The sequence below is a fragment of the Melanerpes formicivorus genome, unplaced genomic scaffold, assembly GCF_026170545.1.
Source record: "Melanerpes formicivorus ecotype bairdi unplaced genomic scaffold, bMelFor1.0.p_v2 SCAF_48, whole genome shotgun sequence".
In the NCBI taxonomy this organism is placed as follows: domain Eukaryota; kingdom Metazoa; phylum Chordata; class Aves; order Piciformes; family Picidae; genus Melanerpes; species Melanerpes formicivorus.
The window spans coordinates 2,594,503-2,613,044 of NW_027142400.1; the positions used below are offsets into that span (position 1 = coordinate 2,594,503).

Genomic DNA, 18,542 nt, shown 5'->3' on the forward strand with positions numbered 1-18,542 from the left:
AAAGGAACATGAGGAAGAGTCTCATCTTTTTCACCATGTAAAATTACATCTAGGGTTAGCAACCAGCAACCCTTCCCCAGCCTCCCCTCTCCACCTCAGAATTTTCTCTTAAATAATATGCTGGAAATACCTCAGCACTGGTTAGCTGATACTATATATGTTGTCTAGAAACAGTGACTGGTCCTTCAAGCATGACAACTGCATGGAGGACAAAAAAACCCCAACCCCAAATACCCCTGTACAAATGCGGAGTGCAAATGGCAAGACTTTTGACCTCATACAAGGCAAAAATCAATGGATGGCTCTCTGCTGTCAAATGTGAAGCTTCAGTCACTGCCTGGGTATTTTTGTGGAGTGATTCAAGCTATATGCATTTTATTTATCAGTTGTTGTTCTGTGTCCCTGTCTATGTTCAGTGGTGAGGCATTTGCCAGAATACCAGGCTGAGAGGTGTGTGGGTGTTGTGAGAATGGCCCTCTGCAGTAAGGTACCTTCATGCTTAAGAACTCTAGAGTCAGTATTCCCATGGCAGCCTCACTGCTCAGCTTTACATTTTTTTTTGGTGTGTGTGCACTGAGTAAATGATAATGAATTGTCACTACTACACTGCTTTCAGCTTGTGTTAATTGTTTTAACCAGTCATCAAGGTTGTTACAGGATATGTTGCATATTATAATTGCACTCAGAAGTAGAAGCAGAACCGAGTCAGAAGACTTGTCTAAAAGATAGTAAAAGATGTACATTCTTTTCAGGAGGTATGTGCTAGGAATTTATAAGAAGCTGTAAAGTGGTGAAATATAAGGAAGAGTTCAAATTGTTTGTAATAATTCACTTCTAAAATAAATATTTCTTGGTGATTACTTGAAGCAATAATTCTTGGTGAAAGAAGGCACATGGACTGGGAGGACTGAAAGGCTGGAAATAGCCTGGGTACCTGATAAGCTGGCTCTCTGAGGGTACCCTATAAAGCACAGAAGAAAATTCTGTAGTGTGAAATGGATAAAATCTGATTTCTTACTCACCTATGCTCTACATCCCCTTTTTTACTATCACTGAGCCCCCCACCAAAGACAAAAGTAAAACAAACAAGCCAACCTCCCCAAACAAATCATAAAGCAAGCAACCAAAAAACCTCAAACAACATAAATCACACAAAACCAAGATCTGCAACCCATCCCCAGTGTAATATCAGAAGCAACCAAGACCATGAAATTTGCCTGGACAAGAGGGAGCAGGTGGCCTTGGCTGCTTTGGGCATAATTGTGTACTGACTGGCCAACTGATAGACCATACAGAAGTGATGGTCACTGGGACTGCACTTTTACAGCCTCTTGCTCACTGTGAGCCTACATTTCTCTTTCTGTTCCCCACATAGCTGCTCATTTTCATGTCTGTTTAGCTGCCAAGTGTCCTTGAGAAGCTGGGAGGAGAGACAGCACAATCGCAAGCCCCACATCATTAAAATCTGGAGTGAAAAAAAAATGCTTCAGGGGTCTGTACTGGGATCAGTGTTGTTTAATATCTTTATCAATGACATAGACAATAGAATCAAGTGTGCCTTTGGAAAGTTTGCAGATGAAGCACCAGAAGGACACAATGCCACCCATAGGGAATGTGTTCAAGTTTGAGAAGTGGATCTGTGTGAACTTCATGAGGTTCAACAAGGCTAAGTGCAGGGTCCTGCACCTGAGTTGGGGCAGTCTTTGTAATGGGACTGGGAGCAGCCTTGCAGAGACAGGCTTGGGGGTACTGGTGGATGAAAAGCTGGACATGAGATGACAATGTGCACTGTCAGTCCAGAAAGTTTGAATTACCCTGGATCATGTCAAAAGAAGTGTGGCCAGCATGTCAAGGGAGGTGATTCTGCCCCTGTACTCCATTCTGCTGAGACATCACCTGGAGTACTGTGTCTAGCTCCTGTGTAATCAGCATGAGAGAGACATGGATCTGTTGGAGTAATAATAAACCAGGTTGGAAGAGACCTTCAAGATCATCATGTCCAACCCATCAACCAATCCAACCCACCTAAACAACTAAACCATGGCACCAAGCACCCCAGAGGAGGGACACAAAAGTGATGGGAGGGCTGGAGCACCTCTTTTGAGGAAAAAACAGTGTTGAGGTTGTCCAATCTGAGAAGGCTCTGAGGAGACCTTACTGTGGCCTCAGTATCTAGATGGCCTATAAGAAAGATGGGGACAGTCTTTAGCAGAGCGTTTTGCAACCAGACGAGGTGTAATGGTTTTAAACTAAAAGAGGGGAGATTTAGACTAGATGTGAGGAACAAATTTTTTACAATATGAGTGATGAAAGGTTAGAATGTTGCTCGGAGAGGTGGTAGATGCCCTAGCCCTGGAAGCAGGTTGGAGGGAGCTTTGAGCAACCTTATCTACTTAAAGCTGTCCCCACTTACTGCAGTGGGGATTTGACTGGATGACTTTTTAAAGTCCCTTCCAAGACAAACCATTCTGTGGTAAAAACCCCACAAAAATAAACCCCATGCTACCAAAAAGGATACCCTAGGATGAGGCACTGAAATTTGTGTAGTTTTATACTGTAGAGAATATGTCAACTACTTTTTTAAGAGAAAATTTGAGTCGTCTCATTGGTCACTTTTTTGCTGAGATCTTTAGCTCCCTGTCCACCTTCAGGTTTCTTTTTCAGATTTTGATTTAGAGATTGTGCATGCAATGCTGTTCTGTTGTTCTATTCAACTGTTTGCAGTGCAAGAATAGAATAGAATAGAATAAACCAGGTTGGAAGAGACCTTCAAGATCATCGCCTCCAACCTATCATCCAACACCACCTAATCAACTAAACCATGCAACCAAGCACCCTATCGAGTGTCCTCCTGAACACCTCCAGTGATGGTGACTCCACCACCTCCCTGGGCAGCCCATTCCAATGGGCAATCACTCTCTCTGTGTAGAACTTCCTCCTACCCTCCAGCCTAAACCTCCCCTGGTGCAGCCTGAGACTGTGTCCTCTTGTTCTGGTGCTGGTTGCCTGGGAGAAGAGACTAACCTCTGCCTATCTACAACCTCCCTTCAGGTAGTTGTAGAGAGCAATTAAGGTCACTCCTGAGTCTCCTCTTCTCCAGGCTAAGCAACCCCAGTTCCCTCAGCCTCTCCTCATAGGGCTTGTGTTCCAAGCCCCTCACCAACTTTGTTGCCGCCCTTCTCTGGACATGCTCCAGCAAGTCAACATCCTTCCTAAACTGAGGGGCCCAGAACTGGACACAGTATTCAAGGTGTGGCTTAACCAGTGCAGTGTACAGGGGGAGAATGACCTTCCTGCTCCTGCTGGCCACACTGTTCCTGATGCAGGCCAGGATGCCATTGGCCCTCTTGTCCACCTGGGCACACTTCAGGCTCATGTTCAGCCTACCATCGACCAGTACCCCCAGGTCCTTCTCTGCCTGGCCTCTCTCCAGCCACTCTGACCCCAGCCTGTAGCACTGCATGGGATTGCTGTGGCCAATGTGCAGAACCTGGCACTTGGATGTGTTAAATCTCATGCCGTTGGACTCTGCCCATCTGTCCAGCCTGTCGAGGTCCCTCTGCAGAGCCTCTCAACCCTCCAGCAGATCAACTCCTGCCCCCAGCTTTGTGTCATCAGCAAATTTACTGATGATGGACTCAGTGCCCTCATCCAGATAAAGATGTTAAAGAGCATGGGGCCCAGCACTGATCCTTGGAGCACACCACTAGTGACTGGCCGCCAGCTGGCTGTGACACCATTCACCACCACTCTCTGGGCTCGGCCCTCCAGCCAGTTCCTAACCCAACGCAGTGTAACCCAACCACAAATTGCAGTTTGATGGAAATTTTTTTCTGTCCAAAGTGATAACCAAATTAGATTGTGTCTTGTGTTATCCTCTTCTCTGATAGTGCAACAAACCCACTGATTTAAAATAAATTGTTGACTTTTTGGAATTTTCAAACTTTGGCAAAAGCTTATTTGCTTTGTAATGTCAGTATATGGAAATGGTCTTCTTGCAGAGTTAGCTATATCCTGAATCCTGTGGGCCCTTTTACAATCAGGTTTTTGAGAATATTTTAGATTATTCAAGGGTTAATTTTTTTCCCCCTCCTGTTTTAGATGCAAATTTATTTTGATTAAAAAAAATGAATCGGAGATGTGTTGTATTTCTATGTTGCAGATTGGTTTGATTCCCAAAGAGCAAATCAAATCTTATGTGGTATGATACAAAACGCTCTTGTAGGTTTCTGGGATGTTTGTCCTCTCTGCAGTGAGAACAACATCCTTGTTTAAAAAAGGAAAGAGAAAATGCTTTTGGTTTGGGAACTCCTGTGCTTTTGAATTCCTGGAACACCTTTGTTGGTAAATTCACTCTTGCTTCCAGTTTCTAAGCCTCGGTGCTAATGTTAGTAAGAGGTAAGTGATGACAAATTGTACAGACCTTTATTATGGTATATACAGCCTGAAATATTAACTGAGTTCCAGCCTCAGCTACTGATGTACCACTTATGTTGAGCAAGAGTAGTGACAATAGTGGAGCTCAGTGAAACTTAGACTGGGGCAAGCAGTGTCACCTGTCTGATGACCAGAGCAGCGCTCTTCTGTTACTCTGCAGAAGTGTGAGTATAAGCATGTTCTGGCTGCAGGAGAGGTGGCTGTGAATGAGTGTAATCAACAGTGGACATAACTGACCTTGGTGACTGCACCTCTTTTTATATCCTGAAAGGTGATTGCCTGAAATGTAACCGTTCTAAAAGACCTCTAAAAGCCATATTCTTTTACTGTAGTGATTTTTCCTAGGGATAAGAAACTGGAACTTAAGAAATCACTAATAGTGAATTAAGAGTGAAGATTTATTTTGCTGAACAAGAACTGACGTTTTTTGACTTGATAGCAGCTTGCCATTCCCTCAGGAATGGGAGGCCCTCATCAGAATTAGCCTGTCTTGAATGTTCTAGCCAGAGTTCCTGGTTTTTGGAAGTGTGTTATCTTCATTGAAGTAAGTGCATAGTGTCTTACTGAGGTGTGACTTCAGAATAGCTTCTTGTTGGCAGTTTGAAACATGATTATGAGGATATAATCTGAGTCCTGCTGTTACAAAGTTCCTAAAAAGAAAAGTAGGACAGTACAGATGGCACCCTGTAGTGGTATATAAACCATAGTAGAAAGCTGTTTGCTAAAGGGCTGGCAGCTGAAATGTTTGCATTATCTGCACATTCACCACTTATCCCATATACTGATGTAAGAGCATTTAACTCATATGCATGAGAACATAGCTCTGTGCATACAGATTTGTGTGTGCAGTTTGGTAGACATCACCCTCTTAGTAAATGCAACTCCTCCAATGTAATAATGTTTTGGAGTTAAGCTCAGTTCTCTATTGTATTTTCTTGCAGTACTTCATTAATTGCTTCCTAGATCTGCTGCATAATCAAATGCAGGCAGTTCAGAGTATTGTGGAAAAGAATTCTTCATGAAGCTGGCTACTCTAGTGCTTTCTGGTTGTTTAGCTTTTCTAGTCTGATGTACTTATTCATAAACTAGAAATATGTAAGCTGAGGCACAAATTCTGAGTTAGGCAAATGGTATTTATCAGCATGGCTTCTGGTTGATTTCTGTGACAAGATATCCAATACATCAGTTCTGAAAGTGGAGTCATGTGGAGCCTTGTGCAGCTTGTTTTTCTATGAAATCTCTCTTGCCAGCTGACTGTCCAGCTCCTGTGTAGTTTCTTATCTCTATGAAACTCTCACCTGTTACTTATTTGATACTCTGTTTCAGTTACATCATAAATATTTTGTTTTCTCACCCCTGCTCTGTGATTAGTTACTCAGTTTCCATGAAGAAATCCTGCTCTTGAAAGACTTCGCATCTGTAATCGCCTTTAATTTCTTCATTTGAAAGTAGCTTCATGGGGAAACAGATATTCCTTGTATGACTTACAAGTTCATAAACTTTGTTTGCTCCTAACTTGCCAGTTTTCCTGTAAGCATCTCTTGTGCCTCTTTTTCTGGATTTCTTCTATGGCTCAGAATCAGACCATGCCTTGTTTTATTCTGTCATAAGGGAAATCACATTCCCTACATTGTTCTTACCAGTCAACATGCTTAGAAGTTAGTGTTTGACTTCAAGAATGGAGAGAATGGCTTAGAGATCTTGAATATGATTAAAAACCAAAGAAGTTGCAAAGGAAAGAGAGACAATAGTACCAATCTAGAGATTATAAATCAGAGAACTGAAGACTTACAGATTCCTAAACTACAAGCTCCAAATAAAGCTATTCCCACAATTGTGCACAGGAAGTAAATCCATAGATAGCTAAGTTTAACCAGGTACTCCTGGAGCTGCACTTTTTTTCCTTCCTTGCCCGTCTCCTTTTCTTTTACAGCTGCAATAGTGTGAGGTCCCAAGCTCATGACTAGGTTCCCCTCTGTCCAGCCACACATGTTCAGTGATGGTAGTCATGTCTTTGGGAGTCTCTAAAGCTAAACCACTTTGATCAGCTGCTTTCCTTTCTTGCTTGTGGCACTTCTCTTAATCTCCTTGTGTCTTTCAGACTCTTGTTCTCATCATCACATTTCATTTCATGTGTGCAGGTTAAAAATCTCTAAAATTGCCTCTTCAGTGTTGTCATTACCTTTTTTTCCCCTGTGTTTTCTGATAAAACAGTAGTTCAGTCTTTGCTTGCTTTCCTGGTCTGAAATAATCAGAATTTCCTTTTTAATGAGAGCCACAAGTTACTTTGAAGTCAGTACTGATTCCTGCCCCTCCTCACCCCCCCAAATATTTTTCAGATGCTATTCTGCCAAGGTGTTAGGCTGTGCAGCCATTGAAGAGTAGACAAGGATAGGCAGCCATTATTTCAAACGATGGTCAAGAATTTATATTTCCCTTTCAGTTACTGTAGAAACTGTGATGTGGTGGGGTTTTTTTAGGTTTCTTTTTTCTTTTTTTGTCTGTGTGTGTTGGTTGTTTTTTGGGTTTTTTTTTGTCTGTGTGTGGTTTGGGTGGGTTTTTTGTTCATTTGTTTTGTTTTCTTTTTTTGGTGGCTTTTTTTTTTCATTTGGAAGAAGACTGAATCATCTGTGCTATATACCAGGTTATGAGGATGGCTTCCTTGGGCTTTCTCAGTGTTTAATGGAGATACTGAGAGACTGTATCCTGGGGCAAGGGGGCAATGAAGTGTGGATTCATCATTCAACAGCTCTATCCATGTTCAGCTGACACTGATAAAGACATAAAGTGATATTAATGATGAGTTGCAATGATTTTATCTTTTGTTTTGAGAAACAGTAGTTGGCATCAGAAATGAAAGAAATTTCCTTGTCTGTCTAGTCTCCACGGAGAATTCTGTACAGAAAGTATAGATACAGAAATGATCTACGAGAAAATATGTTTAATTACAAATACTTGTTTTGGACTTAGTGAGAGGAGAGATCATAAAAACCTGTGTGGTAGATGGTCTCACCTGTGTATCATTTTCAATAATAGACTGGTTGGAAAGTCAGGATAGTGTGAGGAGTGTGAAGTGTTTTGATTCCCTTCATGGCATTGGTGGACATACTCTGTAACTAGAAATGAACCCAGTCTCATTTCTTCATTTTGTGTCTTGAAGTTGGATTATAATTGTAGTGCTCAAGGCAACTGTACAGCACTGGAATAGGTTCATGTTTCAAGCATCAGTTGACATGGAGGGAGAATGGAAATATGCCCTTCTCTTCTAAATAACCAGGCAGTTGTATCCTCCAACTGTGCTTTCTACTTCATGTGCTGAGGATTTTAAAGACCACTTACACTTGTTTGACTGAAAAATAAGCAAGGAACTTCCTGAAAATGGGTTTTCAAATTTAACCTGAGCTATTCTTCCTCTGGTGTTTTGCTAATGCTTTGCTTGCTGACCTAGAAGAACTGTAGTTCAAGATAATAGGTGCTGTAATTGAGTCATCAAATGTATCAGTTTTCTCAGCTGCCTGTGAGTTATGCTTAGTCCTGGTGAATTAACCAGGTGGTCATGCTATATAGGCCTTTCTCCTCTGTTAATAGGACTTATATCACATGCTCTCTTAATGAAAAAAATGGAAATTGTTTAATAAAGTCAAAAAACCTGTTGTGTTCCTCTAAACCAGTCTTAAAGCAGCATGTCTTACACTTTGCAATTGCATGGGATATACAGGAAAAGTTGGTAGTGGAGCTGTGTAGACCCTGGGTACATTGTATAAGGTGCTGGTGATTGTGTGGCCTGTGTCATGCATGGTAATGTACCAGTGCACCTGCTCCACCACACCCCTTGCTGCTTCCTCTGATGACACAATCTAAATATTAAGGATGTTTTTCAGAGAGTAAGAAAGATATGCAAGAGTGACAGCTCTGTTCTTACTTGTTCATAGACTGATGCCCATAATTAACTAACAGTTTCATTTCAGGAATAGGTCTTAATCTTTGACCTTCTAGATCCTTTTTAAAATGTAGAATATTTCACAGATTTGTTATGCTTCATATATTTAGGCAGTTGTGTGTATTGTATTCACCTGATGTATGAACAAACATCTGTTCTTGGTGCTTTTTGGTGTCATGTAGTCTCTCAGAGATGCTATTTTTGTTTCATTTAAATGTAAAAAGAGGTCTCAGTTTCTCAGAAGTTTTCTCCTTTTTGCTTCACAGAAACTACCTTAGAGCATGGACACCAGCAAGAAGACAGAACCCCCTTTATCTGTAGAAATGGTACAACAAAGGGCCAATCCTGATCGCAGTCCTTCGGCATCAATTTATGTCCCAGAGCAAGGTGGCTACAAAGAGAAATTTGTAAATGCCGTGGAAGATAAGTATAAATGTGAAAAATGTCACCTCATCTTATGCAATCCTAAGCAGACTGAATGTGGACACAGATTTTGTGAGACCTGCATGAATGCCTTGCTAAGGTGTGTCTTTTTATTGTGATGGAACACACTGATACCTGTAGATCTTGTGAACTGCTGAAGATAGCATGATCACCACTGTAGTTTTAGGAGTACATTAAGCTAATGCCCTGGTTTGAAGTAGCATTCCACTTATTTGTTCCTCCCAAATGTTTGTATTCTACTAAGTCAGGATGGAACAGCTGAGCTTTGTATTGTTGAAACAATTGTTAAAGTGGTTTAATGTGTTAGGTAACAATTTCATTCCCTGTGGAGCTTACACTGAGTATCTTTTTTACATGACTACTGACATGACTAGTTTCATGTAGAATACACTTAGTAAATGGTGGCTGTGTGAGGAAGTGAGCCTGCAGAGGCTCCTTGAAGTTGTGATACCTCACCTGGCCATGGATCCAGCCTTATAGTTGAGCGGTAGGACCCTTGGATAGATGTAACTGCTTGTGGAGCTTCCTTTTCCCATAACTCTTCTAGTTGTATGTACTGGGGCTTATATTTTTTGTGGATTCTATGAGGGTCATGAAGGCAGGCTTCTCTGTTAGTGAGATATTTGGACCAGCATGCAAAGTGAGTGAGTGAATGTTATAGAGATAAATTGAATGCCAAGAGATGCAATCTTTCCTAGTCTCAGTAAGATAAATATGTGGTCATTCAAGGAGTATCTGGCTCCTGAGAAGGTCTATTTCTTTGCTTCTCAACTTTCATGCGTTGTCACTGACTGTATTCAGCGGTGTGATTTCAAAACTTGGTCTAGTGTTAAGAGCCCATTTTTGTAAACTTCAATCTCCTGGGGTAAATAAGTAGTCAATACTTCAGTTTACTCCTGGGAAAGCAGAGGTACAGAAGGGATTGATGTTGTTGGCCATCCTCATTCTAGGTATTAGTATATATCTAACTTGGAAATACAGTAATCTCAGGCAGTTAGAAATCAAGACTGCATACAGCATGGCAAAGAGATTGGAGGATGTTACATTAGTCTGTCTCATTACTCTGTAGTGATAGGATGAAGGGCAGTAGCTTCAAACTAGATTTAGACTGGATGTTAGGAACAGGTTCTTTACCTTGAGGGTGGTGGAACACTGGAACATGTTGCCCACAGAGGTGTTTGGGGCCCCATCCCTGCAGATATTCAAAGTAAGTCTTGACAGGGCTCTGGGCAACCTGATCTAGTTGAGGATGCCCCTGCTTACTGCAGAAGGGATTGGACTAGGTGACCTTCAGAGGTCCTGTCCAACCCAGACCATTCTTGTACTGGGTAAATACAGGGGCCCATAGCTCACTAACCCACTCTTGTAGCTTTTGTGCTATAGCATGTCAAGTTTAAAACAACATAAAATCCCCACCAGCTTTTCTTTCAATACACATTTTCAGGTGAGGTGTAGTTTTTATATAATAAATGCAGGTATTTCTTTCTGAATATATGTTTTTAGAAGTTTATAACATGGTTAATAACAGTGACTGCAGAAAAGCAAATAGTTGCTGTGCTTGGATGTGTGCAGAAAGGAGATACTTAACAATCTAAGCAGTAACAATTCTGGCATTGCTGGAATCTGGGTAATTTTGCTTCCCTGCTGTGGGACCATGCACATGTGGTTATTACAGTGCAGCTAGAATAGGTGTAATTTTACTTTCCTGACTTTCCAACCAGTCTATTATTGAAAAGGGTACAGGGGTGAGACCATCTACCATGCTACTCTTTCATTTGAATTATTTTGCTATATTTAAGTGCTTGTTGCAAAGAAATCCTTTGTTAAAATTAAATTTACAGCTACTTTTTTTCTGGAGAATTAAAAAGTGTACCATAGAACTGGAAGAAAAATAAGTTTACAGTGTTTCTTTATTTGGCACAAAAATTTTTCATTGTGTTGATATCCTGCTGCACACACACACTGATTATGTGCTAGCAGCCTCTGTTCCAGTGTTATTTGAGGACAAAGAATTGGAAGTCAGTGTAGATAATGCAGTAAATATGTTTGCTCAGTATGCAGCATTAGTTCAAAAAAGCAAGGGAGATGCTTGAGTGAACTCAGTAAGAGTGAGGAAAGCATGACATTGTAATAAACACTGTGTACCCTCAAGTAGATTAGTTTTCCCTTTTTTTTAACTTAAGAAAAATATTACAGATATTGCAGCTGCAAGGTAGTTAAGATGCTCAGAAATAGGATGAGACACAGGATAGTCAGTTCAAGGGGCAGAAGCCAGTGAGATGATTTGAAATAACCATGCTGATTATATAATTGAACTTACTCAGACTTTTGCATCAACTTGCACAGCTGCTAGCTGCAACAAATTTTGCAGCCTGTCCATGAGTTGCTTCATGGAAGATTTACCTTAGCTTCTACCTAGGGCTTTTCATCCATGGATCTTAGTGCTTTACAGTGAAGATCAGTATTGGCTATCTGCATTTTACATGGCATAATGGAGCTAAAAAGAAGTGAAGGGGTGTACACTACAATGCTTACCAGGTGACAGCCACAAACAGCTGTATGAGCTCATGTTTCCTACACTCCAGTTTCTATTCACACACTGCTGTGCTTCTCAACCTACCTGTTGTCTGAGAAATGACAAGTTTGATAACTGGGTTACCAAAACATCTACAAGGCAATAGTTCAGGTAAAGGAGTGAGGGTCTGTGACAGTTGCTAAAATCAGAATAGACTTAAAGGAGATAGATGTATAATTGGCTGTCAGAGAAGGTAGGGTTTAATTAGATGGTGTTTGAAAAAGGACTGGATAATTGAGAGAAAATATTTTGCCTGTTTGTGCAGATAGGTTAAGAAATTATGAAAATTATGGATCAGGCACAAACTGTAAAATAGGGAATGAATTTTCTGTTTTGAAGAAAGTCACTGCACAGCTGTCTGGAATCATTGTGGTGGTCTCATTTCCTCAAAAATCACAGAATCACAGAAACATTCAGGTTGGAAAAGGCCCTCGGGATCACCAAGCCCAACCGATAACCCTACTCTACAAGGTTCACTCCTAAACCATAGCCCCAAGCACATCCAAATGACCTTTAAACACATCCAGGGTTGGTGACTCAACAACCTCCCTGGGCAGCACATTCCAATGCCTGACCACTTTTGCCATGAAAATTTTTTCCCTAATGTCCAGTCTAAACCTACCCAGTCACAGCTTGAGACCATTCCCGCTTGTTCTATCACTAATTACCTGTGAGAAGAGACCAGCACCACCCTCTCTATAGTGTGCTTTCAGGTAGTTGTAGACAGCAATGAGGTCTCCCCTCAGCCTCCTCTTTTTCAAATTAAACACCCCCAGCTCCTTCAGTCACTTTTCATAAGGTTTATTCCCCAGGCCCTTCACCGGCTTCCTTTCCCTCCTCTGCACTTGCTCCAGCACTTCCACATCTCTCTTGTATTGAGGTGCACAAAATAACACAAGGCTCAAGATGTGGCCTCACCAGAGCTGAGTACAAGGGGACAATCACCTTCCTACTCCTGCTGGACACAGCATTTCTAATACAGGCCAGAATGCCATTGGCTTTCTTGGCCACCTGGGCATACTGCTTGCTCATATTCAGTTTCTTGTTGATTAGAATCCCCAGGTCCCTTTCTGCCAGACAGCTTTTCAGCCACACTTCTCCAAGCCTGCAGCATTTCTTGGGGTTGTTGTGACCCAAGTGCAGGACCTGGCATTTGCCCATTGATCCAATCTATCCAAGTCCTTCAGTAGAGCCTCCCTGCCCTCATGAAGATCAATACTGCCACCTAACTTGGTGTCATCTGCGAGCTTGCTGATGCATCAAGATCAGCAATAAAGATGTTAAACAGAAATGGTCCCAACACTGAGCCCTGAGGAGCACCACTTGTGACCAGCCGCCAGCTGGATTTAACTCCACTGATGAGCACTGATCACTCTTTGGGCCTGTTCACCCAGCCAGTGCTTTATCCAGCAGAGCCTGTGCTCATCCAAGCCACAAGCAGTCAGTTTGTCTATGAGAATTCTATGGGAAACGGTGTACAAGGCTTTTTGAAAGTCTAGTAGGACAATATCCACAGCCATTCCCTCATCCAGTAGTGGGGTCATCTTGTCATAGATCAGGTTGGTCAGGCAGGACCTGTCCTTCATAAACCCATGTTGACTGGGCCTGATCCCCTGGTTGTCCTCTGTATGGCATGTGATGGCACTTGAGATGAACTGCTCTGTGACTTTCCCTGGTACCGAAGTCAGACCAACAGTATCCCAGCTCCTCCTTTCTTCCTTTCTTATAGATAGGTGTTATATTTGCTGCTCTGCAGTTCACTGGGACCTTCCCAGTTAGCCAGGGCTTCAGGTAAATAATGGAAATTGGCTTGGCGAGCACATCTGCCGACTCCCTCAGCACCCTTAGGTGTAGCCCATCCAGCCCCATAGACTTGTGTGCATCTAAGTGGTGCAACAGGACACTGATCAGTTCCTCATTTATTGTGATGACCTCATTCTGATTCCCCTCCCTGCCTCCTAGTTCATGAGGCTGGGTGTCCAGGGAACTGCTGGTTCCAGTGCTAAAGACGGAGGCAAAGTAGGCATTGAGCACTTCAGCCTTCTCCTCACTCTTAGTCACTATGTTTCCCCTCTGCAAAGGATGGAGATTTTCCCTCGTCCTCCTTTTGTTGTCAACGAGTTTATAGAAACATTTATTATCCTTAACAGCTGTAGCTAGGTTGAACTCTAGCTGTACTTTGGCTCTCCTAATTTTCTCCCTGCATAGCTTCACTGCATCTTTATAGTCCTGATGAGAGACCTGTCCCCTCTTCCAAAGGCCATAGACTCTGCTTTTGTTCTTGAGGCCCAGCCAAAGGTCCCTCTTCAGCCAGGCTGGATGCCTTTCCTACCAACTCGTTTTTCAGCACACAGGGACAGCCTGCTTCTGAGCCTTTAAGACTTCCCTCTTGAAGTATGTCCGGCCTTCCTGGACTCCTGTATCCTTCAAGGTGGTCTCCCAAGGGACTTTGTCAGTCAGTCTCCTGAACAGGCCAAAGTATGCCCTCCAGAAGTTCAAGGTGGCAGTTTTACTAACCCCTCTCCTTGTTTCCCTAAGGTTAGAGGAGTCAATCATCTCATGATCAGTGAGCCTTTACTTCCCCCACAAGTTCTTCCCTGTTCACAAGAAGCAGGTCCAGGAGTGTACCTTCCCTGGTTGGCTCCCTCACCAGTTGTGTCAGAAATTTATCCTCCACACATTCCAGGAACCTCCAAGACTGTTCTCTCCCTGCTGTATTGTATTTCCAGAAGAGATCTGGGAAGTTGAAGTCTCCCATGAGAACAGGGGGAAGTGATTGTGAAACCTCTCAACTGCTTATAAAAAAATTTCATCTACCTCTTCATCCTGGTTGGGTGGTCTATAACAGATACCCACTACAGTATCACTCTTGCTGACCTTACTCGTGATTCTTGCCCATAAGGACTCAACCCTATCATCACCTTCATTAATTTTCATGGTTTCATATGTCTCCCTTACATAGAAGGCCACTCCACCACCTCTTCTTCCTTGTCTTTACCTTCTGAAAATAGCACATAGTGTCCACTGAAAACTCAGTGTTTTTTTAGAAAATCATGTTATCTCATTATAATGAAACTCTATCCACTTTTAAGGATTTTTCAATCTATTGAATAATCATAACTAAGTGCCTCATAAATGGACATTTTGGTACTGCAGAAAATCAGATGAATTAAAATAGATTTTCTCTTTTCTTTTCTCTCCAGTTCTTCTAGTCCAAAATGTACAGCGTGTCAAGAAAGCATAGTAAAAGACAAGGTATTGTTAAAATTATTTCTTATTCAATAGTATAGAATTGTGTGTTGTATGTAAGATGTGCTGTTGCTTTGTGCTAATTACTTCTTAAGCCTTACAAGCTGACTGAGAAAGATAGTTTTGTTGAAAAACCTAGACCATGTATTTTATATAGGAAGACAGCTATTTTTTACTGTTAAAAACATGCTAGGAAACAGCATTTACCTAGAAGTGGTTAGAATAGAATAAACCAGGTTGGAAGAGACCTTCAAGATCATCGCGTCCAACCTATCGTCCAACCCACCTAATAGCTAAACCATGCAACCAAGCACCCTATCAAGTCTCCTCCTGAACACCTCCAGTGATGGTGACTCCACCACCTCCCCAGGCAGCCCATTCCAATGGGCAATCACTCTCTCTGTGTAGAACTTCTTCCTAACCTTCAGCCTAAACCTCCCCTGGTGCAGCTTGAGACTGTGTCCTCTTGTTCTGGTGCTGGTTGCCTGGGAGAAGAGACCAACCTCTGCCTGTCTACAGCCTCCCTTCATCCCTGGCAGTCCAGCTAGGTTTCACATCCTGTTTTCATACTTGGGAGCTAGAGCAACCCATTGCAGTTGTCTTCCCATCAACGAAGGGAATGGTAAGAAATACTGCATCTCCTGTAGGCAAATCTTACTCCTGATTTGCATCCAGACCAGTGTTCACCGTTTTCAGAGTTTACTCTTTCTGTGAGCCACACTGGAATCAGAACAGTGTGGAGTTACAGTAACTAATAGAATCACATTCTTTTTATATGGATAAGCCATTTCAGTGATACCCTTGTCACTGTTTTTCACAGCAAAACTTTGTGTTACTTTTGAAAGCTCAAGGGTAGAGAAAATTCTTTTTGACTTAGTTCATAGCTTATGTTGGTTTTACATTTTTCTAAAGTATTTAGTAGATTTCTTGGTGTTAATAGTCTTTTCTACCTAAACAAATACTTTTAAGTGTAACTATTTTCAAGAAAAGGTTAATGGGTGCATTAATCCCTCTTTATTTTAACTCAAAGTAGTTCTCTGAACAGTGTTCAGTGTAATTCAGTTTTGACATGGATGGACTCTCCAAGAGCTCAGGCCAATGATCATGTTACCTGCTTTATTTGTCCTCCTAACTCTGACTTTGTAGCTCCCAAGGTACACATTAGACTAACTCTGCAAGTCAATGATTTTCATGAAACTGGAAGCCTCTCTTCCTACAGAATACTGATGTCAAAAATCAGAGCTTTTAGAGACAGCCTTGGAAAAAATGTTTTGAACTGTCTTATCTCAATTGTAGCAAACCTGAGCTTAGTAATTCTTTTTACTCTGGAAAAAAAATACTGCAGTACTGGCAATTGATTATTCAGGTGAGATTTGTTGATTCATTAAACTTCACATATGCCACTGAAAAGTAAACAGAAATCAGTGACCTGTGTCAGATGAGACTGGATGAGAATGGTTGCAGTGTTTCCTTCTTTGTCGATACTGAGAATAGATTTGTAGTCACTGTGGTCAGATGTGATCATAATTCTTTCTTAAATGTTAGCATGCAGAGGTGTTTTGTAATTACAGTATCCCTGTGGAGTATGCAGTATCATGGAACTCTGTCAGAGAAGTAGTGGTGGGTTGGCCTTCCTAATGGTCATTAAAGCAATTGCAAAATAACTTGGAAGTTTTTGTCCCTTTGTTTTGGACTTCAAAATAGTAGTAATTCAGTCCTGATCTCTGGTTTCTGTCCTTGAAGGAAGGAACCAGAGATACCAAGAACCATTGTCCCATTCCTTGAGAATGCAGCTATGTTGTCTCTGTCTTTTATGAGGTATCACATGCAAAAGATGAAAAATCAAACCCCCAAATGCATTATGTCTAACTTCTTGCAGTTCTCTTACAGACAGAAAATGCTAGAAAAGTTTATAAGCATTAAAATTGAGAGATAGCTAAAGCCTGCTTATCAGTGAAATAATAAACCTTCTTCACTCTAAGCTTCTAGAAAATGTGTTTACTTATGTGTCAACCACTGAAGTGCAAGTCAGCTTTCCAACTTACCACTCTACTCATTGTGAGACTGTCTTACATGAAATCTTTCAATGAAATAGAGGTACTGTGCCAAATATATCAGCTTCCCAAACAGTGTAGAGTGTTCCAGCTTACACAGACCTAGTATTAGCAAGCAAATTGGAAAAAAAACAAAACCACAAACAAAAAAACCCCCAAACTGTCTTGTACCTTTTGGTTTCATGTATTTGTAGCAAAAGTGAAACAGCAGTAGAGCATCTGTCCAAATATTCTTTTGCTAGTCTGATTGTAGTTGAGGAATCTCAGACACATGCATGTTCAAGAAAAATGAAGGAGAGATTTTATTTCTACCACATAAAGCTAGAATTAAATGACACTGCTGCAGCCAAGTTGCATGGTTTCTGCTTTATTTGATCTCATGAGTGGTTTAAAAATTTCTACAATGAATTGTTTGGGTTTTTTTTCAGGTATTTAAAGATAATTGTTGCAGGAGAGAGCTACTTGCCCTTCAGATATACTGCAGAAATGAAAATAAGGGCTGTAAAGAACAGCTGTCTTTGGGTCAGTTACTGGTAAGTAATATAACATGGTTTAAGTTTCCTTTGGAGATAAAGAATGAGAAGAAATTTTTCAAATTGAAGCCCAAATCTATTTCTTGACTTACTCTAGTCATTTATAACTGTCAAAATAGAGCTAAAGTGTTTTAAAACTAAGCTTTTTGATGAGCCATAAGGAGTCATGTGATTGCGTGGCACTAAAGCTCAGAAATGTAAATGCATGAAGCAAATGAGAGCTGAAGGGAGAACTAAATTTAGAAAAATCTAAATGTGTGTTTTACAAACGTGAGAAATTTTAAAATCCTTTTTCTGGGGGGGTTGTTTTCACTTAGCAGTCCGAATCCTCTCATGTAAGTGGTGGTTAATATGTGGAGTTAAACCTTTGGCTTCCCCAGTCTTGTACAAAATAACCTGTAATTTTGTATCATGATGAGAGAAAATACCAGTAATCCTGTAATTTAACTGTAGTAAGATATGGCCACACAGCGTTTTGCAGTGAAATGTGTGGGCCCTTCTTTTGAATTGAGCAACCTCAGGTACTTGAGCAGCTTAAAGCAGCATCTATGTTTATATGGAATGGTAATACCTTGAAAAACACACCTTTCTTTAAAAATAATCTTTGTAGAATTTTGGACTTGCATACATCTATAATACAGTGAAATCTGCTGTCTAGGTAAAGGGAATGTGAAGTCAGAAACATATTCCTGAGTAGGCTTGTTAGTGTTTGCTCTTGCAACAGTATAGCATGCAAAAAAACTTTGCTTACTTTGGTTCTGAAGTTATTTCCTGTGGGATGCCTTCAAAGGATAGAAGACATGCACAAAACTGAGCTAGCTTGACTGTTTTGTTGGGTTGGGTTTTTTTTTTTTGTGTCTTTCAGTTGCATTTGAAAACTGATTGTCAGTTTGAAGAACTCCCATGTCCTCGTGCTGATTGCAAAGAAAAAATACTGAGAAAAGATTTGCCAGACCATGTAGAGAAGACCTGTAAATACCGGGAGACAACCTGTAAATACTGTAAAAGCCAAGTCCCAATGATTATGTTGCAGGTGCAGTATTTTCTTGTGTGTATAGAATAAGATTTCATGTTTCAATGTGGAATAATAATTCTTGTGCTTCTCTGTAGCTGCCAATAGAGCCTTGGCCTTTCAGGCAGAATTAGTAAGTCAAATATGAAAACAGGCTGACTTTCAAAACCTTTTTTTTTTTGTTTCCTGGGAGAACACCAGTTACTGCATGGAGTGGGATACAGCATTTAAAAAAAGTTAGATCCACTGCATATTAGTGATACTAAAGTTTTGCTGTGCTTTTCTTAGTTTGTTTAAA

General features: G+C 41.1%; 1 protein-coding gene across 9 annotated transcripts in view; it reads left to right on the plus strand.

The window, feature by feature from the left end:
• TRAF3 (TNF receptor associated factor 3) overlaps positions 1–18,542 on the plus strand; it is a 74,517-nt gene that overhangs the window by 28,837 nt on the left and 27,138 nt on the right. For all 9 annotated transcript variants that reach the window (XM_068160156.1, XM_068160163.1, XM_068160164.1 and 6 more), the window contains 4 exons: positions 8,644–8,900; positions 14,600–14,651; positions 17,128–17,232; positions 18,098–18,265. In XM_068160156.1, coding sequence (XP_068016257.1) covers positions 8,659–8,900; positions 14,600–14,651; positions 17,128–17,232; positions 18,098–18,265 — 567 coding nt within the window. In that variant the 5' untranslated portion in view covers positions 8,644–8,658. The remainder of the gene's footprint in view (positions 1–8,643; positions 8,901–14,599; positions 14,652–17,127; positions 17,233–18,097; positions 18,266–18,542) is intronic.